The 26,408-nt window shown below is 49.0% G+C and overlaps 10 protein-coding genes across 10 annotated transcripts; 2 read left to right on the top strand and 8 right to left on the bottom strand.

Annotated features, from left to right (window-relative positions):
- Window positions 1–1,603: 1,603 nt before the first annotated feature.
- On the bottom strand, window positions 1,604–2,554 carry VFPPC_12086 (isochorismatase family protein; the record flags this gene model as incomplete). The annotated part of the gene is made up of 1 exon (XM_018290079.1): window positions 1,604–2,554. The coding sequence occupies one exon, from the start codon at window positions 2,552–2,554 to the stop codon at window positions 1,604–1,606; it is 951 nt and encodes a 316-aa protein (XP_018144419.1).
- A 1,568-nt stretch (window positions 2,555–4,122) lies between these two features.
- On the bottom strand, window positions 4,123–4,524 carry VFPPC_17789 (hypothetical protein; the record flags this gene model as incomplete). Its single annotated transcript, XM_022429472.1, has 1 exon — window positions 4,123–4,524. The coding sequence occupies one exon, from the start codon at window positions 4,522–4,524 to the stop codon at window positions 4,123–4,125; it is 402 nt and encodes a 133-aa protein (XP_022285474.1).
- Window positions 4,525–4,584: 60 nt separating this feature from the next.
- VFPPC_17790 (hypothetical protein) lies at window positions 4,585–4,890 on the bottom strand (the record flags this gene model as incomplete). The annotated part of the gene is made up of 1 exon (XM_022429473.1): window positions 4,585–4,890. One exon carries the CDS (start codon window positions 4,888–4,890, stop codon window positions 4,585–4,587), a length of 306 nt encoding a protein of 101 aa, XP_022285473.1.
- Window positions 4,891–5,276: 386 nt separating this feature from the next.
- VFPPC_16139 (hypothetical protein) lies at window positions 5,277–5,537 on the bottom strand (the record flags this gene model as incomplete). Its single annotated transcript, XM_018293892.1, has 1 exon — window positions 5,277–5,537. The coding sequence occupies one exon, from the start codon at window positions 5,535–5,537 to the stop codon at window positions 5,277–5,279; it is 261 nt and encodes an 86-aa protein (XP_018144417.1).
- A 4,996-nt stretch (window positions 5,538–10,533) lies between these two features.
- Window positions 10,534–12,977, bottom strand: VFPPC_12084 (telomerase-binding protein EST1A; the record flags this gene model as incomplete). The annotated part of the gene is made up of 3 exons (XM_018290077.2): window positions 10,534–11,269; window positions 11,323–12,675; window positions 12,772–12,977. 3 exons carry the CDS (start codon window positions 12,975–12,977, stop codon window positions 10,534–10,536), a joined length of 2,295 nt encoding a protein of 764 aa, XP_018144416.2.
- A 1,796-nt stretch (window positions 12,978–14,773) lies between these two features.
- On the bottom strand, window positions 14,774–15,085 carry VFPPC_17791 (hypothetical protein; the record flags this gene model as incomplete). Its single annotated transcript, XM_022429474.1, has 1 exon — window positions 14,774–15,085. One exon carries the CDS (start codon window positions 15,083–15,085, stop codon window positions 14,774–14,776), a length of 312 nt encoding a protein of 103 aa, XP_022285472.1.
- Window positions 15,086–16,788: 1,703 nt separating this feature from the next.
- On the bottom strand, window positions 16,789–18,309 carry VFPPC_12083 (ThiF domain-containing protein; the record flags this gene model as incomplete). Its single annotated transcript, XM_018290076.1, has 1 exon — window positions 16,789–18,309. One exon carries the CDS (start codon window positions 18,307–18,309, stop codon window positions 16,789–16,791), a length of 1,521 nt encoding a protein of 506 aa, XP_018144415.1.
- Window positions 18,310–18,658: 349 nt separating this feature from the next.
- On the top strand, window positions 18,659–20,311 carry VFPPC_12082 (MFS maltose permease; the record flags this gene model as incomplete). Its single annotated transcript, XM_018290075.1, has 1 exon — window positions 18,659–20,311. One exon carries the CDS (start codon window positions 18,659–18,661, stop codon window positions 20,309–20,311), a length of 1,653 nt encoding a protein of 550 aa, XP_018144414.1.
- Window positions 20,312–20,496: 185 nt separating this feature from the next.
- Window positions 20,497–23,980, bottom strand: VFPPC_16138 (mitochondrial 40S ribosomal protein MRP2; the record flags this gene model as incomplete). The annotated part of the gene is made up of 8 exons (XM_018293891.1): window positions 20,497–20,910; window positions 20,957–21,630; window positions 21,697–21,812; window positions 22,547–22,616; window positions 22,676–23,625; window positions 23,688–23,697; window positions 23,765–23,837; window positions 23,909–23,980. 8 exons carry the CDS (start codon window positions 23,978–23,980, stop codon window positions 20,497–20,499), a joined length of 2,379 nt encoding a protein of 792 aa, XP_018144413.1.
- A 1,611-nt stretch (window positions 23,981–25,591) lies between these two features.
- Window positions 25,592–26,137, top strand: VFPPC_12079 (hypothetical protein; the record flags this gene model as incomplete). Its single annotated transcript, XM_018290074.1, has 3 exons — window positions 25,592–25,838; window positions 25,897–26,015; window positions 26,072–26,137. 3 exons carry the CDS (start codon window positions 25,592–25,594, stop codon window positions 26,135–26,137), a joined length of 432 nt encoding a protein of 143 aa, XP_018144412.1.
- Window positions 26,138–26,408: the final 271 nt, after the last annotated feature.

Genomic DNA, 26,408 nt, shown 5'->3' with positions numbered 1-26,408 from the left:
TATTTAATATTGACAGTAAATGAAAATCCAGTTCGCAATGATTCCTAGCTTGAGCTTCGTTGTTGATGGCCAACCTGGAACCACCTGACAAGTCAAGTAAACTAACTAAACTTTGCCTCCCCTGGCCTACGCCATCTACGCTGCGAGGCTCAATTCTATACTTGCAGAATCCTAGGTCGGTCCTTTGCATCGCAGGATTTGTACTGGATGAAAGAATAGTACACAAAATTAGACACACTTAAGCGATGTTATGCGACGATGCTTACAAAACGACCACTAAGCATCCTGACATCTAGACGATAGCATTTTCTTGCATGTTCAGACGCGTCTGGTACAAGAAAACGCCCCTTCAGGCCGTTATCCCGCCAGAGACAAAGGGAAGATGATCAACTCTCAGAAAACTAGGCCACAGATGTACGTTGGTGCGTCACGGCGGGAAACCTACCCAATATATGAAGGAAAAATGAAGTGAATGTTGCCATAGTCGTGACCGCATGCTCTGTCTTTCACTCCAAACGACTTAAGCGCCATACCAGTGTATTGGTTGAAACCCTTCCGGCAATCTTGGCGAGTGGGATTTGACCCTAAATTCTTCTCTTGGCCAAACTTACTTGCACTGACCCAGGCGTCGTTTTCTTTCCACGCCAACATAATCAGTACCAACTAAAAATATGTATGAATACTATTCTTCGATTTAAAGATTAAATACAAGCTTGTAATAAAACTCAACACAACCCCAAGAGAATAGCATTAACAACGTGATCTGTATTATCTGTTCTCAGACTTCTCCAACAAACTCCCGTCTGATTTAGCTCGTTCCGTCTTCTGCAGCAGTTTACTATATGCCAGCCTCGTATGAAAACGTTTCAAAATATGGCCACAAATGGTTCAAGTTCAAATCACTGAGCGAAAGTAGTACAACAGCGTATTAATCACATCCGTCGTTTCAATACCTAGCAATAATGTCAGCCCCTGATGCTTGTCCCGCAGTGGGCAGCGTTTGACCGTATGTCCATCTTTGTACGACCAAGGTTAAAGAAGCAACTGTGAATAGCTGAGTCGCGTGACTAGTGTGGCATCACAGTTTGATTGACAAGGACGAGCTCTAGGTGGTGAATGTGAGTTGGCAGCCTTGGATTCTTTGGCAACTTTGCCGCATTCAGGAAAGAGAAACCAACCCCAGAAATGCAACATAATTGTATCAACTCCACCTATTCATTAAAAGAGATGAGTCAATTATCCACAAGTCTGAGGTAGTACAGCTTCGCGTGTTGCCAGGTGTGAAGCTCGAATGATGGGAAGTGGACGCTTCACCCAAGGCTTCTGAACTGGAGAGTGAATGACACTAAGGTTACGAGACTGACATCACAGGCGAAGCAGCCGTTACACCAGTAAACGCCTGGTGTAGTCGTAATATCTTGTACCACAAAGTGAGCCTATAGGTGACTCTACTATATTCACCTCTTGTAAATGTGTGGAAATGTGTTTCGAAAAACAGGCACACAGATCCTCTCACCCCTTTGCCATCCCAAAGTGCCATACTCACAGACGCTACCACAATTACAGCTTCAAACAGAGCATTAATCCCGACGGACCCGGTTTTCTAGAGCTTAGAAACTGCATCTGCGAAATCCTTGCAACTAGAAAGGAAGCCCCAGCTAATGGCACAGTTAAACTCGCAACTCATCTGGGCATATTTCTGGCTATCCGTCGCACAGCCGTCCTTGAGCAAGATTGTATCGAAGCCTTTCAAGTACGCATCTTGCAAGGTACCCATGACACATTGGTCTATGTTGATTCCAGTAAAGAGGAGAGTTCTGAGGTTTTTCTCATTGAGATAATCGGTAAGGGCGGTCATTCGTTCGCACATTCCCGAGCTGCGGTTCTTGTAGAAATGAATGTCTGGAAGCTCCATACTCTGGCTCTCCTCGTACGCAGCTGCCAGAGGATCATGCAGCCAGCTGTTCCACGTGCCGCGAACTAGAATCCTTCCTGCATCGATCTTGGTGCCATCTTCGAGCTCTATCTCGCCAATGGGGTCGCCAATACCTTTCTTGTTGCGGTACTGGCCCTTGTTGCTGTATCCTTCTCCGGGTGGGAGCTCGGCCCAGTTAGGAGAGTCTACAACTGGTTCGAAATTGAAAGTTCTAAACACAGCCGGGTCCATCTCTAGAAGATCTTGATCGGAGTAGCCGGTGGTGACATATATGATCTGGATGCCACTCTTGCGGGCAGCTGGAATAGCGTAGTTCAGAACTGTGTCTTCGGCGTCGAAAACAGCCTGATTGTGGTTGCCCAAGGCTTTGGAGAGGTCGTAGTTTTGAAGATCGATAACCAAGAGTGCAGTTTTGGCTGGGTCGATGACGACTGGCGTCAACGCACATTGCAGCCTCATTCGTCCTTGCACTGGCTCGGACTCGGGAGTTGGGGGGTGAGTGAGGTCGAAGCCCTCCTCTTTGGACCATTTCCAAAAATTCTTGGAATTGCCAATGATCGTGGGGGACTGGTCTGGGTGAGGTTTTGTGCGCCAGTCCGGCTGCTTCCCAACGGACATGTTTGCAGGTAAGTTAGGGGGGGCGATATTGAGTACCAGGTGCTCCAGCTGAAAACAAGAAAGAAAAGAAGGTAAATGCTTTTAAAAGGCGAGCTCTATGAAGGTTGCAGTGAGATCCAGGACAGGAGCGTCAGATAAGATGTGAGGACACCGAATGTTTCAAGCATGGCCAATTCACCATGTAGGCTGGCTAAATAATCATTCCATCAAATAGCACCTAAGAGCGGGGTAATAAGCTGCAAAACCAAAAAGTAATTGATACGTTGCGGAGATGTCTGTGCATATGTGTGCTTCCAATAATTGAGGTGCCCGTTTGCGGAATTGGTGAGGAACGCGAGCCTGTGATACGCTCATGATGGATGTAGTATGAGCGTTAAAAATGACTTTATATTATTGGTCGAAAAGTACCAACGAACCTGGAGTTGGGACAGTGTAGTGGCAGCTGAAATACGTACATATATATATTCTTTTGAAAGCAGCTTTTGGGGCTACTCTTGCTAGTTGATGAGTTTGGTTTGGGGAACAGCAAAGGGCTCAACTGGATTGCTGCCTGTATATAATTAACAGTTCTCTGCACTCACTATTACTGTAAGGACAATTGAGGACCAGTATTGAGATTGGAGTTGTTGTTATTTGGTGACTCTGTTTGGCTCTGCAGTTTACTTATGTTTAAGTTGGATATCTAAACCCTTTAGCAATTTCTGTTACACATGCTGTATGTTTTTGTTAATGCGGGATCACCAGAGTGAATGAAATATTGAAGGAAGGACATATTCCAATAAACCGTTGCAAACATGTTGCTTCAAAAAGGCAAAATCACAGATCCTCCAACTACTTGCAACACCCAACCTGCCCAGATTCACAGACCAAACCACAGTTACAGAAACCACAGCTAAGTGATTCATAACTCAAATTCACAGCACCACTCACCTTGTCCAACCCAAACTTGTTCACTTGAATTTCCCGACATATCTTTTTTTAAATCCCAGTCCCCTCTGTTTTCTTCCTGTTCCAACCGAAACTCAACTTCCACGCCCAGTTTGCCACCACATTCCCAAGTTTCCATGCAAACACCATAATGTTTGCCTGCAACAGCGCGTCCCAGCAAACGCCATCCCCCTTTCCCACCTTGAATGACCCAACGGCAAACTCAATGTACCTCACAACACCTTCCCAGGGACAAAGCACATCCAACAGCGTAAGCCCAATCGAGTCAAATCACCCCCTCGTACGAGGTTTGTCCATGCCCTCTCACGAAGAGAACGCATGGACAGAATATCCAGTATTCAGCGACAGTTCCCCCACAAACAATTCCTGTTGTAAGAACAAACACTTCTTCCCATCCCGCATCTTCTCCTCCAACGATCTCTCAACTCCTTAAACAGCTTCCAACTGACCAACCCAGGGCTCAACTCCTTAGAATTCCAAGTCCTCAACCAAGAACTAGACAACCATGGCGTCACCGACAAAAAGGCAAGAGACTACGCCTTCCACGTCGCCGGCAACGCATGGCGGCGCCAAAGACAAACACAACAGATCGAGCAGTAGAGCAGCTTCGACGAATTTGTCTACAGAGCGCAGCAGCGTGGACGGAAGCGCCTGACGGAGCAAGAAGCGGCCATTGCCTTCACAGAAGCAATAGCAGCGGGATCCCTACTCGCAGCTCCATTGCGGGTACGCCAACCTAGAATTGCCAGATATACCCCTGACTTTATCGAGGTTCGCGTACGGCCGCACGCCGGACCGGGACTGTTGACGAGCCAGTTCCAGACGCAGCGTGAGACTGTCACCCAGGGAGTAGATCCGAACGAGGAGGAAGATGTCGAAACTACGCTTCGGAATCTAATTAAGCCAAAGTATTGCACGCGTAGGCCGAGAAAAGGCCACTCTGTGCACGAACGCTCCTCGCTGTTGTGGCTACCGTATAAGCCGAAATACGGGGGAGTCTTTCTCAACGACTTTGATGCCATATTGAGTTATCAATACTCGCTGGAGGATAGGAAGCGAGAGTTCTTCAAGGTCCATGGGTATTACCGCGTGCCACCGGTGGCTATCATAGACTTGATATCGCTGGGCATTAAGGATACGCCATATGAGACAGAAGAGGACATGGAGAGGTTTGGGGGACACGTGAAACTCCCGGTGCAGCATTGGTCCGGGGACTGTCCGCAGGTGTCGAGGGCAACGGTATGCCGTGGGAAGCTCATGGTTGAACGGAATCGGAGCTTTGCGCCGAGTGCAAGTTCGATTAGTGTGCGGAGGTTGGCGCAGAACCAGAGTAGCCCCATAGCCGAGAGCGTACTGTCTGGTGGACTGGGCGTGCTTGGAGATATCATATGTATGGAGAGGGAGGCAGCCCCTTTTGTGAGGAGCCGTCTTGGAGGTGGTCTTCAGCAAAGAGTACGACGATATATTTCGCCGTGTACTCGATGGGTGCGGGCGTGATGGGATCTGCAGCTCTTCTTGGACACTTGATACGAGCGTCGGCGGCTGCAAGCGGGGTTGTTTGGTAATGATGGAGGTCAGTTGGAGGTTTGTTACATGTCTGATATACATGTTGGTTGGATATACGATGCCGGTCATGACTCGAGGATACGAGCGGCCGATTTACAAGAAGACGATGGAAGATACCCAGTAGCCAAAAAGCTACGATAATAATCCACGCTTCTAACCCCTAGCTAATTCACTAATACCAGGACTATATCATCTCTTACCACAATAATCACCACCACACACAGATGGTGTTTTCTCCAAGCTCACTTCCACACCTCCTCCTTTCAATATAAAAGTCCCCATCCCCCAAAGTCACCAACCTCTTGTTTTCTTCTCTTCTCCTCTCTGCCTCATCTCTTCTCCTCTTTGCCTCACTTTCAACTCCCAACAATGCCAACTTCCCCTCAACACCAAAATGTAACACGGCATCGACGCCTTCCATCGAAGCGTATATCCTAGCCCCAACGAAAGCCGCCAAGTTCCCTTCCATCCTTATGCAACGAATATCCAAGTCTCGGTATCATATGTACGTCAGAGTCACGACCAACCTCTCAAGTGCATAAACCTCTCTCTCCTCCACCAAATCCAACACAAGGCTTTCCTAAATTTACAACCTCCGGCCTCCGATCAGGTCGACTGTCACCCAATTTTCACCTGTTGGCGCCCAGCAACCAAACCCTCATCGTTCAAAGTCCATGATACAATATGACTGACAGCCTTGAAAAAAGCTCAACCTACCAATGATGTCAACACACATACTACATCTGACGCATTCACAGGGTTTCACATCAAGATTACGCACTGCACTTAAACCCGACCTCATTTCATCCCATGACAGCCCTTCGATTCCCGCACCATGTGCTCCCAACCGCCGCGATCGCACGGCGTGGCGTGCGTCTAACGAAACGAACATTTGCGTGCCGTACCGCCAAGTACCCTATCCTCTGGACGCCTTGCGAGTAGTTCCAAGCTCCCTGAAGCCGTGATTGGCTACCGTGTTTAGAAAGCCAGACGGGAATGGTGGCCCGTCAACTGTCCTGCATTACCATGCAAGCCCCGTGAGGGGAGGGCCCGAAACTTGGCAGCTTCACAACATCTGAGTAACGACTTGTCGATCTGCAGGTTTCTTTGGTCACTTATGTCGGAGTGTCGGCTTAGTGTGCCGATCCAACGGGACAGAGAAACATGGCAATCGCGTGCCGGTTATTCTATGCAACGAAACATACACAATTCTACGGAGAACATAGGGCTGCCTTGCGTTGGGCTGCGAGAATGTCTTTCCCGTCTGTTTACTTGATGACAAGAGTGGAAATTGTGACAGCCGGCGGCAATTCGGTAATGAAAGGATCAAAAGGAAATGCGCCAGGAGAACAAAGCAATGCAACTGGGCACCTTTGATCGATGCAGCCTCATTATTACCAGGAGCGCGTTCAATCTTCTCAGCTCTCCAATATGGCGTTGCGGATGACCGGGTTTCAGTTCAAACATCTCAGGTGCCAACAGATGGAGGCGGTACGGAGTGTACAACACGATATTAGCTCAGCTAGTTCAACTGACATTAGCTCCACTTCTCCACCCTCCAACAGATGGCCGTTTTGTATGTACGGAGTATGTATGGTTTTGTTTCTGGTGATTCAGCTAGCCGCTGGGGTAAAGCAGCCAGCCATGTGCTGCAGCAGGTCTCATTTGCTGTCTGGTCGTTTTTCCGCCCATACAGTCAAGTGCATCCCGGTTCTTGGCTGAGAGTGTTACAATCTGTGACGTCTGGCGTTGCCTCCACTTACAAGTTTAGAACATCACGGCGACATCGCCGACGACGAATCCTCGCCGCCAGATCGTCGTTTTATTTTTATTTTTTATTTTCATTTTTCCTCGTTAAAAAAAAGAAATCACTACGAAACAAATCTTGTTAATTTCCCGCATCACATTTTATTGCGGCAACCACAATGCCCCGAACCTCCCGCAGTGGTATCTGCAACCCAGTCTCTCACCATCCATCACAAAACAAAGTGAGGCGAACAAGATACTGTACTTGTCAGAATCATCACCCTTGCATTTGCACTTGCAGCACAGGGATAGGCCCGCGCGAACGGCGGGAACCCATGCTACCCTACTAGCTTCTCTACCCCCAGCTCATCTCGTCGAAGATTTCCTCTCGTCTAGAAAGCTGCCAGTCCCGGTCGCCGAGGTTTCCGCATGGGGAATTCCGCCGATGACAACATTATCAACATCCACCAGGGGCAATTACTGTCCTTACTAAGAGGCTGACCATCGGCTCATTTCAAGGCAACATGCCTCGATACCGACAACGTGACAATTCTTGGCCTTCTTGAAAACAGACCAGACCTTGAGCTATGCGCTCAGAACATCAACCATCCAACACGTTATTTCGATGCAAACAGCCTCACCAACTATCAGCAACAGAACACAAACTAGGAAACCTACCAAAAAGATCCAAAACAAATTACGGCATATGCTCCGCTATCCTTGTAAAACCGGCACGAACGCCTTCCACGTCCAGGTCTGATACGACCCGATCATATGTAAGCGGCGCGAATACATCTGATTCACACGTCAGTTCAAACGATCCGTATGGACCGGACCGGCCAACACTGCCGTGCGACAATGCAAGGCCAAAGACATAGAATGCCATGCATGTACAGTATGATACGTGCAACTGTAACCCGAATGCGGTTTCCACACCCAATGCGCCTCCATCTCCCACGTAAGCTCCAACCATGCGCATTGAACTTGAAACCCCCAAAGTCCGAAATGCTATTTCTGTATTAAAAAGTAACGAGGCCGAGTTATGAGAGCTGACGACGCAGAGGCAGCCGACAGGGTCAGGCCAAGTATTTCCGAGAAAGGGAGCGTAGACGAAGAAAAGCACTGCCTCTAGGACTTGGGTGTCGTAAATTGAACTAGTTTCTTGTCAGTGGTTGGATGATAGGGCACGAGGGGGAAGCGGTCTTGTGATTTCGGGACGCTGCGTGACCTCGACGCCTGGGCGAGCTTATTTAAGCGGGGAAATAACATCGCAATTCGATGGCAAAGAATGGCGAATTTTTGCGAAAAGATCCACTCCAAGTATTCAATACAGGACTGTACAAAACAGTGTTAGGTCGAAGCTTGCAGTTCAACAAAGACAATGGGGTGTTGTGTTGGTGAGGATTGGTTGCTGCCTGCCGTCAATGACAGCTCTGAAGCTGTGCTTGAGCTGACTGACCCACAAGACTCAACGCCACGAGAATGAAACGAAACGAATCGGTGAGCTGTTCCATCAGGGCTGGTCCTTGAAGACAAATGCACAAAGCTCCGGTCCGGACTGTTGGATCGAAAGATGAAGCCAGAACAGAGAACAGACCGCGATTTTGAAACTGTGGGGTAGAAGGCTGGTCCTTTGAGTGGATGGCTTCTTGGGGCCAAGGAAGGCGCAAGGGACTCAAAGAGGACCAATTGACGGTGTACGGCAGCGATTAAATTAGATGCGGTTTAGTTTGGTTGCCTTTTTTTCTCATCTTCAATGTCCACTGGCGAACTACATCCACATCCACTCAGTTCGCACCTGCCGCCTGTCAGAAACGAATGGTAGACTGCGAATGTATCCGTATTTTTATTTTATTTATTACTGTACTTCGATTCTGCTAAATTGTACATACTGACCATCTTACATATTATTACAGTTATTGTACTGAAAAGTACCGCCTTTGCGCAATTATACTGTTGTCCTTGAAGTGCTGTAATTACTGTGTGTGCTTCACGCTTACTCAACTTTTGCTTCCATCTGATCTGCAAATGGATCATTTGCACACGGGTGTTGAACCGTGCGATGGATAAAAAAAATACACCCTCAATTTACAAGTCGTGTTTGTCGGTTCGGTTCCAATTCCAAATCAGCCTCAGGCTCAAATTTTGCCGCGTTTTCGTGTTGTCGTGTTGTCGTGTTCGTTCGTTCGTTCGTTCTTCATCCTCGTTCCGATGGTGATATATCGCCCCGTCTGACCTCTCGTCGCCCCATGCATATTTCTCAGCTGTTGGTTTCCAGAAGGAATAGCCAATCCCCAGCCTGCGGGCATTTGATCATCTCAGCCCACCACCTCGCACAACATCCGTCATGCTGTCCCCCAAAACAATGAAGCCATCGTGTCTTCTTCGCCCGAGTTTGTCCTCCCCGAGGACGTCCACATTACCTCACCGGCTGCTCATCCTTATCCTCACGCCCATACTAGTGTGATGTACCTCATGACAATGCTGAGATCAGATAGATGCAGCCTCACAATATGGCAAGCCTGTATGTGTCATTCTTCCTCATCTCTGTTGGCTGCAACATGTTGAGTTCCCGACAACATGGCCCATTCTTTCACTGCCCCGACTTTCTGTGGTCCATGGTACTGAACAAATGCTTGGCGTGTCTGTTGAAGAACAGGGCTATCCCCTTTTCGAGATCCATGTATATGAGTCTGGTGGGGAACTAGCTTGGTGGCTGAGAGATGCAGACGCACCAGACATCAACATCATCGTCGCCCTCTGCACCTTCGCTTCGCCCCCATTCTGGCATGGCATGGCATGGCATCCAGTGCATCGTGACACACGTATCACGCGATGGAGCTGCTTGTGTCGACACAGAACAACACCAAGTATTAGAGTTGACGAGAAATGAAGAAGCAAAGCATGTGCTTGAAGTAGCAGGAATAAACAACGTGCAATAGAAAAATCTAACAGGAAACAAAAGAAAGAGGCAAACTATCTCATCGAGATGAGGCTAACTCTCAGAGCGAGCAAGGACTCGCCGGCTATCTAGCGATTGTACAAGGGCTAGTAGCTAGCTATCGTCTGGTGTCAAGCAATCTTAAAATTTTCTTTTTCGCTCAACTGTCTGGTTTTGCTTTGCTTTGCTGTGCTTCGCTTCGTCCTCTGCGAGCCAAATCAGAGATGAGTTTGTCGGGAAACAAGCTTTGCATCGTTTGTGAACAGACCAAAGCTTTGCCTTACCTTGTCACATACTTGATGTGATTGAACCAACAAATATGCTCTCAGTGTGCGGTGTGGCCCCTGGTGCAGAGAGAAACATCGCTGGGCATTATCAACGCTTGTCCCCGGCAAGAGCTAATGTTCCTCGTTGTAAAGACATCAGACTGTCGACAGGCTTGTCCAAAGGAATGGCTCCGTGACAGTCACTGCCACCTTGACTCATGCCGTTCCACTCCTGTTAAGAAACCCCCCCCAAAACACCAAAGACAACAAACCAACGCATCCTCTGCCGGACGTTCGCAGCGCGTACCTCGATTATAGGGACCCCAGAGGGTTTGTCAGCCCTGGAGTACGGGTATCTTGGAAAATGCCCCCTTCACTTCACAATCATGGCTGACTGCCCAGGTAGGCTTACAGGAAGGCGTGGCGTCAATCGCTCAAGCTTGTCCTGCATCACGGCCCAATATTAGGCTGGGTTACAAGGAAAAACGTATGTTTGTTGCCTCTCTGTTTTCTCACGGGGACGTCGTTTCCGTTTCAGCAGATGCAACGGCGGGCTCCAACGCGGGCGGCTCAGGAGTGCCTGCTGCATTTTGGCGCACATCGATCTCATTACTCTTGGTCGAGAACTGTTTCGCATGCTTGTCCCAAAACAGTTTTCTCCTCTTCAGGGCAATGCTATGGCCAAGCCACAAGATTCTCTCGCTTCGCTTGCCGACAGTTGAAGCAGGTTCAAAGTACTTTTCGTCGTCGTCAATTGCAGTGTTGTCAAACCAGTTCTTTGGATAGTAGTTCTCGGTGTAGATTAATCCGCGCATCGCGTAGTCTTCAGGCAGAGGGTGCGCGATCCCACCTTCTGGCCAAGGTATCTCGTCTGTATCTAGGCGCGGCGCGACTTCGCTAGTCCTCAGCAGATAGTTCAACAGCAAAGCCGTCTGTTCCCACGGAAGCGAGTCTTCTAGATACTGCTTTCCTGCGTCAAAGTCCATCATAAACCAGTAGAACACCAAGAGAGTATGCAGGCACGGTAAGGTATTTTTGTCACCCCAGCGAGCAATAACAATCTCAAACGTCCGTGCTGCAAATGACACCGAAGTCTTAAAGGTGGCACATGGTTTTGTATTTGCTTCGGAGTTATCGTCCATATCCTCTGAATGTTTTCGGTTACGATTCAGAATGGCCCGCATTAGAACATTCGACTCATCTCCAAAACCTAGAAGCAGGCAGCTCAATGAAATACCAATATAGTACCTGGAACTAGAGTCAGTTTGATCGTTTTCTGTGGCCTTGACGACTTCTCTCACCCAGATTCCAGCCAATTTCCGTGCTCTCTTCCGATACGACTATCCAAGAGGTCCAAAAATTGCTTCATTGATGGCTCCAGTTGATCTTCATGCTTCCCAGAGAATATTATACCATGAACACGAACAAATGCCGCATCCACCGGGTCTAAACGCTGAACAGTGTTTGGACTAGGAATCAACAAGGGCTGAAATAGCGTCATGATGCTCTTTCGGGCCTTAAGAAAAGGAATTGGCACGCAAAGAGATTTGGCGTAAAAGTACAATTGCTGGAGTGCATTCGGCCGCGCCAAAATTGCTAGGTGGTGGTAGAGTCGCCCTGTCGTTGGTGCCTTGTCAGAAGCCTTTGTGTACCAGTACTTTGAGACCCCAGTCCAAATTTCTCGATCCCGAATATCATCGTCTTCCACGGCCATCCTATAACGCCCTAGATCGCCTAAGCATTCGACCCAAGTATCTTCAAATGCAGGCACAGTTTCATATAGCAACGCAATCATCGTGTAGGCAATGTATATAAACGTCAGCATGTGTTCTAGTGACTTTGACAGCTTTGGTCTCAGGAGCTCCAAGAATGAGTGAATACCATGATGCCACATACGCGCAGGCATTCTGTGGTCAGAAGCGAGTCGTCGAAGCGCATCACTCGCCGACGGATGTTGGGATGCCAATAGGAAGTCATGATGTTCGTGGAGTAAGGAGCGATGTAGAGATATCAGTGCATGATATTGCTCCTCACTTAGTTCGGCATGGATCTGAGAATTGTCATACTCAATGCATTTGTTCTCAAGCAAGACCAATCCGGCATAAATGCCTTGGACTTCAGCCGCGAGCTGATCTGATGATATTGGCCTGGTATCAGGTTGCCGGAATAACTCGGATGACACTTCGTTGTCAGAAGGCGACTGAACATGGGCATGATGCTGTGAGAACTTGGGATGTGTTCGGTGCTGCGGAGACCGCCGATGACTCCCGCTCGCCGCTAATGGACCGCGTCTGGTCTGTGGTGTCCTGGGTCGCTGTGGTGCGGCCCCTTTTCGGTTGTCATCAGCCGTCCAAAGCTGCCTACCAGATACATTCTTGCTGCCACGAACAAAACCATCCTCCCTCTCGGTCGGTCTGGCACGACTTCGCATAGGGGTGGGCGGTGACGATCCACGCGATCCACGCTGTTGAGTTACCGATGCAGGAGGGGAGCATATCTTCTTACTCCCACGTCGGCTTGGCGTCGTCTCATCACCAGCCAAATTCAATCTGTCAAGCTCATCCTCAGCCAGGTCAGGATTGCCAGACACAGGTCTCTTCCTAGTACCAACTCCAGTAACCTGGGTGTCTTTCAACGTCCTGGCTGTCGATTTTCTACATGATTGCACAGACAACTGTCAACGTCGCGATTCAATTTCTGATGCATACACCTTGGCGGGTAGCCATTAAGAAGCTGATGAACCAACTCACTGCAGTGTTGTGAAGTTTTTAAATTCTTCATCAATATCAGATTCCACGGCCAATGCCGGGTGATTCAACGTATAGTGGGCCCTGAATGCCTCGAATTCTGGTGGGAGTTCGGCATCACAATGCAGGCACTGGTGGCCACGAGATTCAGCTTCTCGGCGAGCAGCTTTCCGTTGATGCTGGACCCATCCTTTGGTGAGTTTGTCCATCTCCAATGGGTCCTAGTCAACAAGCCAATCCTATAACACCATAAGGACAGAAAGTACTTCCTATTACCGGATACTTGGAGCCCAACTAAAGAGCCCGTAGGAGACAGAGAAATAACTGTCAGGTAATAGTTAGCCCGGTAAGAAAGCACGGCGGCAACTGGAGAGTCATTGCGACAAAAAAGACCGGATGAAAGGGGCTCACTTTTTGGTGGTTGGATTGGGGTATTTGACGAGTTATTGGAAGACTATGCACTCAATTCTGACCTAGAGTAAGGCGTATATTATTAGCATGAGATCCGAAAGGAAATGTTTTTCCATGCCTCCAGCAGAAGAGCCATGTAGGATGTTTTTTGTTGCGTGACGGATGAGCCAAGCAACGCAGCCCAAGATGGGAAAAATTTCTCCGCGTAAAAAAAATCAATTCTCTCTTGGTCAACATAATCAGAAGGAGAAAGGCAGCCAGCTAGGATAGAAAACCCGAATCTGAACAAATAAAAAGAAGCAAAACGAGACAAACAATGCGACAAATTCCAACATTTGACGCAGGTGTCTTCCTTACCTGCAATTGCTCTGCCGTAGTTCTTTTGGCAGGCTCAGTTGCACCGGCTCTTAGAGCCGCAACAGAGAGTCAGCGAAACGAGTGCGGTCGCTTTGTCTGATATGAGATTCCAAGAGCCCACCAGAGCTCTCTCTGCCGGGGATACAAATACCACAGAAACAGCCCTGTCTTCACCTTGTTGTGGGAGGAGACGAATGGAATTTACCAGAGGAAGGTTGCCAGGCCGTTGTCGCCTTGAATTTCAAGGGATGGTAACAACAGCACCCCCACTACGGCAAGCGGCCACACCCCTGCCTGAGCTTCCAAGAAGGTGGAAATGTATCGCCAGGTACCTACTCTCCTCACTCCGTAACCGCCCGCCGTTTGCAGGGGGGGGTTGGTTCGCACGTTGCCTTCCTGAGGCTCTGCTCAAGTCCTAACTCTGGAGTTATCGTGCCCCTCGAATTTGGAGCAGCGAAAGGCTGTGTCGGAAGAAAACAGCTTCTTCCACGACCAATCCGTTTCTCATCAAATATTGCAGCAAGTTTTCACGAAACTGAGGAATTGCACAACTCCGACCTGAAAACCGTATTTGTTTTGTGACCACCTCGTTTTGTTTTCTCGATCTGTTTCTAGGATCGAATTGCCCACGTTACCGACAGCAAGGTACTCGACGATCGTGCTCGGATCTGAAGGCCAAGGGTCAGCAACACCTCTCAACATCTCGCGCAAGCCAACAAACTTCCTCGCTCCATCGACAAAAGCTATCGCCGTATCGAAGTGTGCGGGTGACCAACGTGGGTTGACAGGGTCAAGAAAGACTTTGGCTTTCGCCAACCGATCAAACATGATTGCAAACTTGAACTCTTCCATCCCCGGTCCTTCCTCGCCTCAAAAGGGCAGGAACAACCGACGCGCTTCAGTCCAACTTCTTCATACGACTTACCCAAAGATTATTTTGACAAAGGCGCACGTTTCAATACGACTATAACATGCGATTTTAGGTGATTGATACAATCCGGGAGGGTGCAAACAAATCTGACGCAGCAGTTGGACTATTGCTTGGTAAGTGGCCTTTGCCGCCAAGTAGTTTTTGAACCTGCACGGAGAGCTCAACTTTCTGTGTAAATGGAATGGAGACGCATTTATAACAGTCGGATCATGTCATCACTATTCCCATCTCCTTGATCACCATGACAGTACCTTCGGTGTTCAGCGCCTCAGTGGTAAGATGAGCCTTTTCAAAGCAGTGAGTAATTCAGTTGCCTGATTGTAGAGATTTTTTCTGGGCGTGATAGGCCTTGTGTTTCCAAAACACAAAGGCGACCATTATTGAGTGCGATAAATGGGTCGCCTTACTACCTGTAATCTGATGACTGTCCAACAGGTAACAGGAAAAGACGAGGCGGAAAATGTGTGCCTTTTTTGGGTCGGATGTAACCGTCTCCGATAAGACGGAGTGAATAGCATGGATCAATATCTGCCAGGACTTGACTCTCGCATGTCCGTATGTAAACCTACCATGTAGAGCGGGGCCTGAACCCTTGCTCAAAGCTGGGTAATAAGCCATTTCTTCAAGGGGGATTGTCAAGGAATATTATATCTCAGTTTCAATCGGTTCTCACTTTGCATCCTACGAGATATGAGCGTTGCTCGGATGGCGAAGAACCGCGACAACTCAGCAAACTTCATGTTTCAGCTGAAACTATGCCTACTGGTGATTTAGACACTTCTCTTCTTTTACAGGGCTGGCGTTGTCCCTCAGATGCGCATCAGCATGAGTGCCTAGACCAGGATGTCGCATGTTCAAACATTCACATGGTTCTCCTCCATCACAAGTGTTCATCTACCCCAGACTTCCGTCGAGGCAGCAGTATGGCTGAATTTTCAGCTGAGCGCCCGGCGAACAAGTTTCCAATCGCATTGAACTCTACTTTCCGGAAGTTCTATCGAAGCAAGGCTGTCTAGGCTTCAGCCTTCTACCCTGAGGTTATCAAAGCTCCATAATCTTGCGCCCTCCTCGGTGAAAATCCAAGGCAGGTATTGCCGATGCAAAAATTTTTGCGAACATTGGAGCAAATTTTGTTCGTAAAATGCGCGCCATGCTGCTGACCGAAGAGTCCGGTCTCTGCGGGTAAGATGAAGCGACAATTGTTTGCTTTTATTGAGCCTCTTGTCCTGAGGCTACCAGCTGAAGGCGCCATGATCAAAGTTTGTGGCTCTCATATCATCCGTCTCGGTCATTCATTTCTTCTTGTTTGTTAGAAGACCAGGATCTGGTTCGCCCATGGATCGCCGATGTCTCGTCTTGGCCTTATTGCATCAAGACACGGTAACTGTTTACGTCAGAGTCAACTTCACATATTTGTCGCAAAGTCACCCGTGTCAAGGCCCGCGGCTTGACGCCATCATTGTCGAATTGGTGAAGAAAAATAGACAGGTGTATGAATTGCCATGTCTCACAACTTTCCACCTCGACTCAGTCCTCGCCGACATGTCGCGTCACACCATGCCAATGCAGCTTCGTGCCATGCACACATGTTGACTATTGAAGTTGTCGAGCGGAACCTCGAACCCGACGTGCATTTTGGTCTATAATTGGCGATACAGAAACGTAACTTTGTCCAGGTTTGGCCTCGGCGGAGACCGGGGGATTTGGTCAGTACTCCCTACGGGGTAGTATTGAGACGAAATACGAATTGCTAATGTCTACGCAGACTTTTCAATCGTATACCTGGTAAGTCCATGTGCCCCAAGCTGCCGGTCAATATGACCTTGTAGCTTTCACCAAGGGAGTTTCTCCGTATCTGGGAGAACATGGCTGCGCAAGAACACCGTATTGGAAACGTGATGCGGTGTCACACAGAAGGGTTATACAACTCCCTTTACAGCACCACGGTATCCAAAAGCGGGACAAAGGGAATCTAGTGTAAGCATGCTCAAGTATCACAGTAAAGCCGTTTCGATAACTCTGTTCCATCTAATTCGCTCGGACAGCCGGGCTCTCGCTATTCTAGTGCAATATAACTTCAGAGGTATCTATATCGGTCAACTTGCAGAAACAAAATACGCCAGACCTGCTACAAAGCTTGTACTAAATCGCACAGCATCTCCAACAAGGCATTTCGTGCTTGTGTTAGTGCGGCGTGGGTTCCATGCTGACCAGGCGAACCAGATCTAAACGGGGAGAGAACTCAATGTTGAGCACCGGCCAATTGCGTATAAAGCTGCCTTCCAGCTGTCTCCATTTATGAAATTTCGTACAATCCAAGCCTATCTATATTGTTCGTACTTGGCAGCCACTGCCAACTTCGCTTCAATCCTTTCAATCGTTTCCGTATCGTACACGTCGTTCAGAGCCTTGCCCGCCTTGAAGATCTCCTTCTCATGTCTTGTTGCTTCTTCCTTGGTCATACACACAAGATCTCGTAGTCGCACAGTAGAGCATTTCTGTACATCTTTACCCTCCCCAATGACACTCATGTTTGTACTGTGCGGTCTCTGCCATCGCGCCAGTACAAGTTTTGTCGATATACCACTGACGGCACTACGCCCGTGATATAACTCTTCTGCCAAAAAGGCAACATCTCCGGATGTAAGAGGAGTCTTTAAGCCAACCGAGTCCAAACCCAAGATTCGAGCAAGTCTGTCTTCAGAGCCTTGAACATACGTCATCATTCCCTCGTACATTTTCTCTCGGCCTTTGGCAGGAGCATAGTCTAGCGGATAGCCCGTGATACTTAAGATGACATGGTTTGCTGTCGTGAGTCCAAAAATAGCAGGCATAGTACCCAGCACTGGAAGTATTCTGACTCTGAAGTTGGGCATCACACCAAGGTCACCGACGGAACCCTTTTGAAACTCCTCATCGGGAAGCGGCAGCAACTCGGCCTTGCCTTCCCCGGACTGTTCGGTTGAATAGACTGCCGGGATGCCGCTAGTGATGCCCAGCAGCTTGAGACGCCGCCTGGTTGCCCGTGATAGCCCATCGTCTCGACTCGATCCAATGTCCCCGATGACAATTCTCGTCGGATCACTTTTGCAGCCGGCCCCCATTGCGCTAATTACTGGCAGTTTGTGATCGTAACAGTACTTCAAAAGCTCAACTTTAGTATCGATATTGTCGATGGCATCAACAATGAAGTCAGGCTGTCGTCCATCTCCCCAAGCACCCAACATCTGTGATGCCACGGATCCATCAAATTTCTCTTGTTGAAGATCAAATTTCACCCAGGGAGCAATGGCGATCAACCGTCGTTGAAGGCAGTAGACCTTGGGAATGCCGACATCTGCCAATGTAGCAACGGCATGTCTGTTCAGAGAGCTGAGGGTGACTTGATCAAAGTCAATCAGTCGAATCTTAGAAACGCCTGAGCGTGCAAGTGACGCAGTGCAGTGCGATCCAACACCGCCGCAGCCTACCACAATGACAAATGAATCACGTAGCTTTGCGAGTCCCTCAAGAGTGAGAAAGACTCTGTTCCGTGCCAGTTGTTCGAGGATCAGCTCTTCATCAAAATCTCCTGCTTGTGCCCTCCTCGCGAGTGCTTGATTGCGTGCATCCTCCTTGTCAGCTGCTGATTCTGAAGACGCGCCAAAGTCATTCAGTTTTTTGATATGGTGAGCACCATCCCCCAGCGAGGGAATAGAACTTTTGAGCTCGGAAAGTCTCTCTTCTCGCTCCAATGCTTGATACCCAAGTATGAGTGACGCAGCAGTTGCGCCTGACAGCACAGCTGTGGCAATAAGCTGAAATCGCGGGTTTGAAAATGTATCAGAAAGAAAAGAAGCCATTTTTCATGACATGACAAGACTTAACCAGCCCAAAGCGCCAAATTCACCAGATTGACCGTTGTTGTTTGCATAATTGAGGGAAGTGGGATATTAGAGAATGAATCACAATACTCCGTGCATCCAGAATTTTGAGGATCCACATTCTCGCTTTTGCTTAGTCAGTCCAAAACTCTAAGGCGACCACCATGATTGGCAGGCCTGTCAACCCAGCCCAACTTCTACAATCATCATCCATCAAATTACCGCCAACGTCAAGCACGATATTCACATCGAAGACCCGGCCGACATAGCGCAATCGTGAATTGACTGTTCTGTCGACCAATAAGCCAGCCGGGCCGCAGCTCTCGCCATGCGTGCCAGGCTCGTTGTCCGCCGACAACAACCCATCCGCTTCGTTCCCTTCAGCCCACAGCCGATATGTTCCCGGTCCTTCGCAAACCAAACTAAATTCACATCTACAAAGTCCCGACCAAGCCTTCCCTTCCTCCTCGTCCCGAAGACTAATCCCTCGGTTGCCCGATCGTTTACCTCTGAGCGCAAACGGTGGTTCAAACACGAAGCAAAGCTTGTCGCGAGATACACCATCACATTTTGGGGTCTTGCGATATGCGGAGTCTTGATCTTCTTTGCCGTCGGCGAAGAGACCCTGGAGCGAGAATTTCCCACACCCCCCGAATGGCATTTCCTGACGAGGAAGTTTCTGAGAGATGCGCAAAGCTGCAAGGACCCAAAAAATGGCGAAATCAATTGGGCGAGATGTCTGGAGCTGGCGCGTGGGGTGGTAATACGATTGGAGGACCCTAAGCTTGGTGGTGAAAAGGTCACCAAACTCAGCGACGAGGTTGACCCAAGTCTTGAAGTACCCGGGGAATTTATCAACTGCGACATATCAGCTATGTCGGAAGAATGGCGAAGAGGATACTTTGAGGCTATCATGCTCGCCGCCAAAGCCGCTGAACATCTAGAAGGATGGGTGAGAGACAAAACGCGGAACGTGGTTTGCGCCCCGGAATTTGTCATCGGTCCTTCAAACCCACGACCAACGCCTATACCCCCTGGGCAGCCACATGCACCAAGAGAAGAAGATTGCGAGCAAGCATACCCGGTTGCCGACAACTGGTATATGAAGATCCTTGCAACGACAGGGCTAACGCCTCGGCAAAAGATGGAAGGCGCACTGGAATACGCCAGTTTTATGGAATTCAAGAATGGACAAGAAGGTGCGGAAGCGCTATATAGCCTCGCCCTAGCATCAGCGTCCGCAGGAGTCGACTCGTCGAAACTCCCATACGACACCACAACATTCGTTGTCAAAGATGGGATGCCAGCGCCGTCAATGAACATCCTCGATGCTTTGACAGCAATTGCGAACCAGAAAGCCCGGCGAGGCGACATCTCCTCCGCCCTGCCTATCTACATCTCTCTCCTCAGGACACGGCGCTCGCTATCGGACATCCCACCACCCGCGGACCGATCAAAAGCTAACACACTGTCTGCCTACAAACGATTTGTCAATTTCTTCGGCCCACCTCCTTATCCGGCCCCAGGACCAGATGGCACCCAGCCCCCCTGGCGGAGCCCCTACGAGCGGTGCCAGGAAGCATCGCTCAATTTGTACATTGGTGAAATTTTATACGCTACATCCTCGAGAGACGAGGGCCTGGCGTGGACAAGAGATGGCGTGGATCAAGCGGAGGAACAGCTACGTGCGCTTGGGTCAGCAAATAGGGACAAAGCAACGAAACAAATTTGTCGAGAGTGCCTGGGTACTGGACTAGAAAACTGGACGACAATGGTGTCTCGCTTGGCTCGCGCGGAAGAGGCTAAGAAGAGCGGCGCATCCGCATCTGGCATGTTTTCTTTCTGGGGCGGCACCCAAGACGCGGAGGGGAGATGGGCGGCGGAGGAGGCTGTTGTCCAGGAGCGAACGAGGCGGACTCGTGAGTTAATGGACGATATAACCCCCCCTTCATTTAGCATTCTGTCCTACTTTAAGGCGTAATGTAAATTTCTCAGCAAAGCTAGTGTACTATTAGTGTCTAGGAACGAAGATTAAAAATACCCTGCTACGCGCCATCATAGTCATTTATTCAAGTCGTGCGACATGCCCCCTACTACGCACCATCATAACCATCTGTTCAGGTCATGCAACGTGTACTCTCAAGAGCAGGCTGTCCAACAAACGCCTTACGTTTCGTCTTCATCATCAGACGAATCAGTACCAAGGTCTCCTCCCGTCTCCCGAAACTTCCTCCACCTCTTCGCAATCTTCATCTCCCGCTTCATAGCTTCCTCATCCACCGCTCCCACGAACGGCTTCTCCGAATCAGAAAGCCTGTCCCAATCCTCATCTGTAAATTCCTTTCGTGGCCTCTCTGCCACCAAAACCTCGTCATTCTCATACTCTGGCGTTAGAGCGACACGTTCAAGGTATTCAAGTGCCGGTGTAAGAGCCCGTATGAGAATCGTCTCAATGTAAAATGGCTCAGACGACGAATAGCACGGACACCCAAACGCTGGGATTTGCTCATCCTCATTGCCAGAGGGTGGTGCAAGAGGGGTGTCCAGAGGTTCGGGAGACGTAGTGTATGCGCGGGTACGCTGGACAAAGTTAGTGATGGATAGCCAGAAAAATGACTCGACTTACCCTGGCGAGAAACTTGCGAAGATTGTCGTTTTTCAAGTCATCTGCCGGGTAAACAGTTCCCAAAAGCAGCATGGAGTCCAGGTGGCCCTTCCAGGTGTCCCAATTCTCCTGGTTGTCCAGGAACTGGGTTACCATCTCGCAGCTCTGCCCAATGGCGATTAAACTGACTTTCGGGCTACCATCAATCATGCCGAGCAGTGTGCTGAATACTGATTCCACGTGATCCTTTGGCGTTTCATGCCCTTTCACGCTGTTGATTTCGGGGATGTATCTTCTTCCAATGTGAACAAGACTCGGTAGCGGGATTGCCGAGCTAGCTGTCACTGTGAGGCAGCGACAGCCTTCTGGCCACCAGTAAAGCTGGCCGGGATTGGCGATGAATAATCCCGGCGGGGATGCATCTTTCGGAGAAGATGCATGTTTCTGAAGCTCTTGGACAACGGAAACCATGGAGCCCTTGTTGATTCCCCCAGGACCATTAGCAACTCGGCCCGCTAGCACGCCTAAAGCCTGCGTTGGTTCACCGATAAATAATACTATTCTAGATTTCGAAGCTAGGTTGGTCGTTGCAAACACTGGAACATGAGGCTGAGTCGTTGGCGTTCCGAGAGGAAGAGCAATTTTCTCTACACCTTCGGCCAGGAGGCGCTCGTGGACAATATCCTGCAGAGCATCTGATCAAAGCGCTCGTTAGCTAGCCTCTTCTCTGGCCAAATTATCAGAAACAAGAGAAATCTTACTGTCAAACTCGAATCTCTGGCGCTGTCTGATGCGCTCATTCTTGTTGATGAAGAAGTTGAAGTACTGGCCTGGATTATTGATGGATCGGACTTCATCCTGCTCGTTTACAAAGTATCTGCACATGTTAGATGGCATTCTTTCGTCCTGGAGCTGTTGGATCAAACCCTAGGCTTTTAAGATCGGATGGAAAAGCCACGTCTTGAGGAAGACCAGACCAGTGACGGCGAAACATGGCTAAGGTGTTCAAGTTTGTTCTCTGAGTTTGTGTGTTGATAATAGGTGAACCAGGCTATTCCGTAGTCTGGATTTCTGATGAATGATAACTTTCAACGAAGAAGGATGAAGAATTTTATGCAGTAGAGCCGCCGGGTTTACATATGTGCACCGTGGTGGGCTGCAAACGGGGTTGCCAGCTGTCTACCAGGTGCCAACAGTCTGGTCCGCCCGTCGACGATCTCAATACACTTCAACTGGTATTCATCGTATTTGATATGTCTGGTGCCAGTTGAAACACCACTTTCACTTGCAACTGCCCAGCCACCAGGCTCTAGCGTTAACATTTGGAAACGCGGCCGCACCTTGACGTTTGAACTCCTGATTAGAAGCTGCTCTAGTTCTAACGACATGTGGAACTGCATTAGATATCGCCCAATTTAAAATTTGCCTCCGTGCAGATGTAGTCGTGACATCAGAATATCCAGTAAATGAAGACATTACGTTGGGCCGCCAACTCCAAACCTTGTCCTACAAAATCCATCCAAACGCCTGCTAGTTCCTGCGTCAATGAAACTCGACGACTAGCCCGAACTTGGATTATATCTGCTCCTAAAAGCCTGGCTGATACTGAACCGACTACTTGCGCCGCGGTTCATGTGGCTCGCAAGAGCTTCTTCAAGGGCCGACTGGGTAACCGATGCGTCTGCTCATGAGTTAGTAAGAAGAAGACTTTTGGCCGAGCATATTCCATGGGGTGCATACCATCCAAATCACTAAAGCTGCTACCCATGCTTGGAGTGCCATCGCTGCCTTCACGAGAGGCAGCTCCGGCTTTGCCACTGGGACTACGTCCTGCCAACTCAGCCGTCCGTCGTGGAGAGAGCGGTCCTGGAAGTTTGGAGTCCTTCGATTTGGGATTTTGTAAGGCAGTAGGGGAGCCTGTGGATGAATCATCGGATGTCTGAGATTGGTGGATAAAATCTCGTCTCGAGTTCTTATGACTCCGTCGGCCGGAAACCCGTCCATCCCCTCTCAATGTTGAAGCCATGTCTTGTCCAGATTGATCGGACGCCTGATACGGCCGAAATGCAGGCTCTGATTCATCATCTCCATCGTCTTGGTAAGTCTCGGTAGCTTCTTGCTGTTGTTGAAATCGCGGCGGTCGGCGGATAATTCGAGATTGTGCGGGGCTAGACTCATCATCAGACGACTCGTTGGAGCTCGACTCGGCTGGACCCGGGGAGGCATTCTCATCGCGACGTTGATCCACCTGGCGGGGTTCAGGTGATTTTGCCTTGGGCGATGCTATAGGTAATGATGATAATCTCTTCCTGCCTCCTTGTTCCTGGCCTCTGCTTGGGAAGGACGTCCAATGACGAGGGGAGGCGGAGCCAGCCGCGTCCTTAAGAATGGTCGTATTTGTAGACGTATCTCGACTTATATTTGGACGGATAGGTATCGCAAGCGGCGTTCCACTTGTTGTTCCGTCGTGTCCAGGCATGGGAGAATCGCGTCGTCCTGACAGGGCAGATGGGGCTCGTTGCTGCACTGATGATGAAGGTTCGGAACCAGGCACTGGAGACGGCGCGGATGACCCTTTCGCAGCGGCCGTAGCCTTTCGAACCTGGGCTCGAACCTGCGATGCATGTCTTTCGGTCAAATAAGCAACTTGTTGTAGGAGAAAGTCGACGGGCACATGGAATCGTTCAGCGCTGGAGACCATGTCAGTACAGCTAGCTCGGGCACTAAATACACACACACATGGCACACATACACTTGACTCCCTGTGTAACACAACATCAGCATGAGGAATACCCTGAAGTTTGCATGAACTGAACTTTAACAACTTACAATCAATCTCGGTCTGCGCGGCACCAGACAGTATCTTCCACAGGGCCTCATCCTTGGAAGAATCCCAGTGCACCTAAGGCACAAGTACAAGTCAGCCGATGCCACAGGACCTAAGATGACGCAATAGTAGATTGCTGAACTTACAGGAGGAGGATCAACAAAGTCTCCCCTGGGTATTGGTACCCGTACAAGCACAGTGTACCTTGGTGGTGACATGGCATGCACACGCCAGGTCGAATAATGCTCCCGGCCACAGCACCGTCGAGTGTTGTAGTTAAGATGTCAACTGGTGTGTTGCAGGAGGAGAAGGTCACTAGACCACCAGACACTTTCAATCGTCGAGGGGTGGGCTGCCCTTTACGTGCATGTGGATACGGCAGCTTTATCGATAACACCAGATGGGACATGGCATTTGTGGATTCATGGCAATTGGCCCCATTATTTTAGATTCAATGTTGCCTTGCTCCCCGACATCTCGACATCTCGGGCCTTGTTATACATCAGCTGGATAACCGCAACACTCCCATATTAAAACCCGGTTTCATTCAGCGATTGTTAACGTTGTATGCCGAACTAAAACATATAGTGGGACGGACGGGGCAGGATTCTGATGGGATGCCACTGTTCATATCTGCCGTGTACAACTAAGTGCGAGACGGCGTGGCTTACCGCAGACCTAACTTTGGTTGGACATGTTTAAAATGTGTGATATTTTTATATCATAAGAAGTTTTGCCATTGATGCTGTGAGTTGTGGCATGAGCAGAGGGCAATGGGCTGTGGCTATTTGATTGTTGCTTAGGGTGCCGGCACGGCACACTTCACATAACATAATTCACGTTTCTCGTTCTTTCAGCTAATTTTGCAGCTATCATAACCAAAGGCCATACGCGGCCTCAGAAAAGTTTCAGCTTTGCCTTTACCGCTCTACTTCTCAGTCGAATCCGACTGATTCAGGTCCTTGTGGCAGTGGGGCTGAAACACAATGTCAAGACACATGACGGCTATGGAATAGTGACCTCCTACCGAGAACCTGGCTAACCAATAGAAGTTATGCCGTGGGTTCACTTGTGCTGTCTTATGAGACAACCCACGATTAAATGGGCCGTTGATATTGATGAGCCGCGAATAGCGTTAGACTACTCCAAATTGTCTTCTCGGCAATTCTCTCTAAACTCGACAGGAAAGTTTGAGAAAATATATGCGGCTCGTTGCTATATTTTCACGAGCGCTTATTGTGTAGCAGATGAACATTCCCCAATGCTCTGAGCTTGTCGATGTAGCCGTCGTGCTCTTTGTGTAGATGTAAACCTATGAAGAGGTAGCAAGTGAAAATCAAAGTGAGGACCAACACTGGAGTGGATGTGACATTCGGCAAATAACTTTATCAAAGACAGAAACTAGGCCTACATCTGAAGAGGGAGCTACAACATGGTTAGCCAGCTGAAGTTGTCGGTGTAAGGGGAACGAAACAACTTGCGGGACAAACCGCCTACCTTCTGGGCCACGATTGCAACAGACGATGAATATTCTTTTCTTTTAGTCATTGCTTTATTGAAATGTCTCAATGGATCACAACATGAAGCCACACGAATCGACGTTAGCCGGTCTCGTGTCGTGGAAGTTGCGTCTTGAGCCGAAGCAAGGGATATCCCGCACCACATTGTAAAGAGTCTTCTGTCCTTCATGAAAGTACGGGCTATAAAAGGCCGGCGTAATCCTCCTTCAAGGGCCGTCTCACCAGTTCAATGACCTCTATTCTCCAGTATCCTCTTATCAATTTCCAATCTCACAACAGCCCTCGTTGGTTTACCTTTTCTCACCCAAGATGAAGTTCCTCGCCGTCCTCACCTTTATCTCCGTTGCCAGCGCCCTGGACATTGGGAAACTTCTCGGCGGCCTAAAGCCACTGCTGAAGAAGGCCAAATGCGTTGCACCTGCTTTGGTAACCAGTGCCAATAAACTCAAGTGCAATGCGAATGGCCCAATTGCTACTTTATGCGACAACATTGACAAAATCATCCAAGAATCTGAACCAAGCCTAAAGAAATGCGGAGTCGATAAGTCTATGACACGTAATACTGCCTAATTGAAATCTCTGTCTCACGATAGCTAACTCACCTGGAAAATAAGAGACCGTTGTCAAATTGACCAAGGACCTCTGCGGCAGAAACTCTAAGCGAAGCCTCACGGGAAGACAAGATCCCAACCTGTGTAAGAGCTGTGGTGACGATTGCAAGAAGAATGGATGCGTAGGTAAATTCGAGTCCAAATTGATCAGAAACATACTGATTGTCATACCCTACAGGTTGCAGATAATGATTGTGATTATTGCGAGTTCGTCTGCCAGCTGGTTTGCGAGGGGCCAGCCTAGGCCTGGTGTTTTTGTCAATGCCAGACTCCTTGAATGAATCAAGTTCACTGAGCAGTTTACTTGTGAAGTTATTTGGGCTATGAAGAGCTTTTACAGCCTCGAACTCGCTGGGCAACTTGGAATGCTTGAATGTGGGAATTTGTAGTGGAATAAGGAGCTCTAGTCAGCCGAAGAACGCGGTAGACAGTTACAACTATTACTTATGCCCTTCATAGCTCACCTGGGAACATCACTTTGAAACATAGTAACATATGAATCTGACAATATTTTG

The sequence above is a fragment of the Pochonia chlamydosporia genome, chromosome 4, assembly GCF_001653235.2.
Source record: "Pochonia chlamydosporia 170 chromosome 4, whole genome shotgun sequence".
Taxonomy (NCBI): domain Eukaryota; kingdom Fungi; phylum Ascomycota; class Sordariomycetes; order Hypocreales; family Clavicipitaceae; genus Pochonia; species Pochonia chlamydosporia.
The sequence above is the reverse complement of the archived record's forward strand: the minus strand, read 5'-3'. Positions and strand labels throughout refer to the sequence as shown.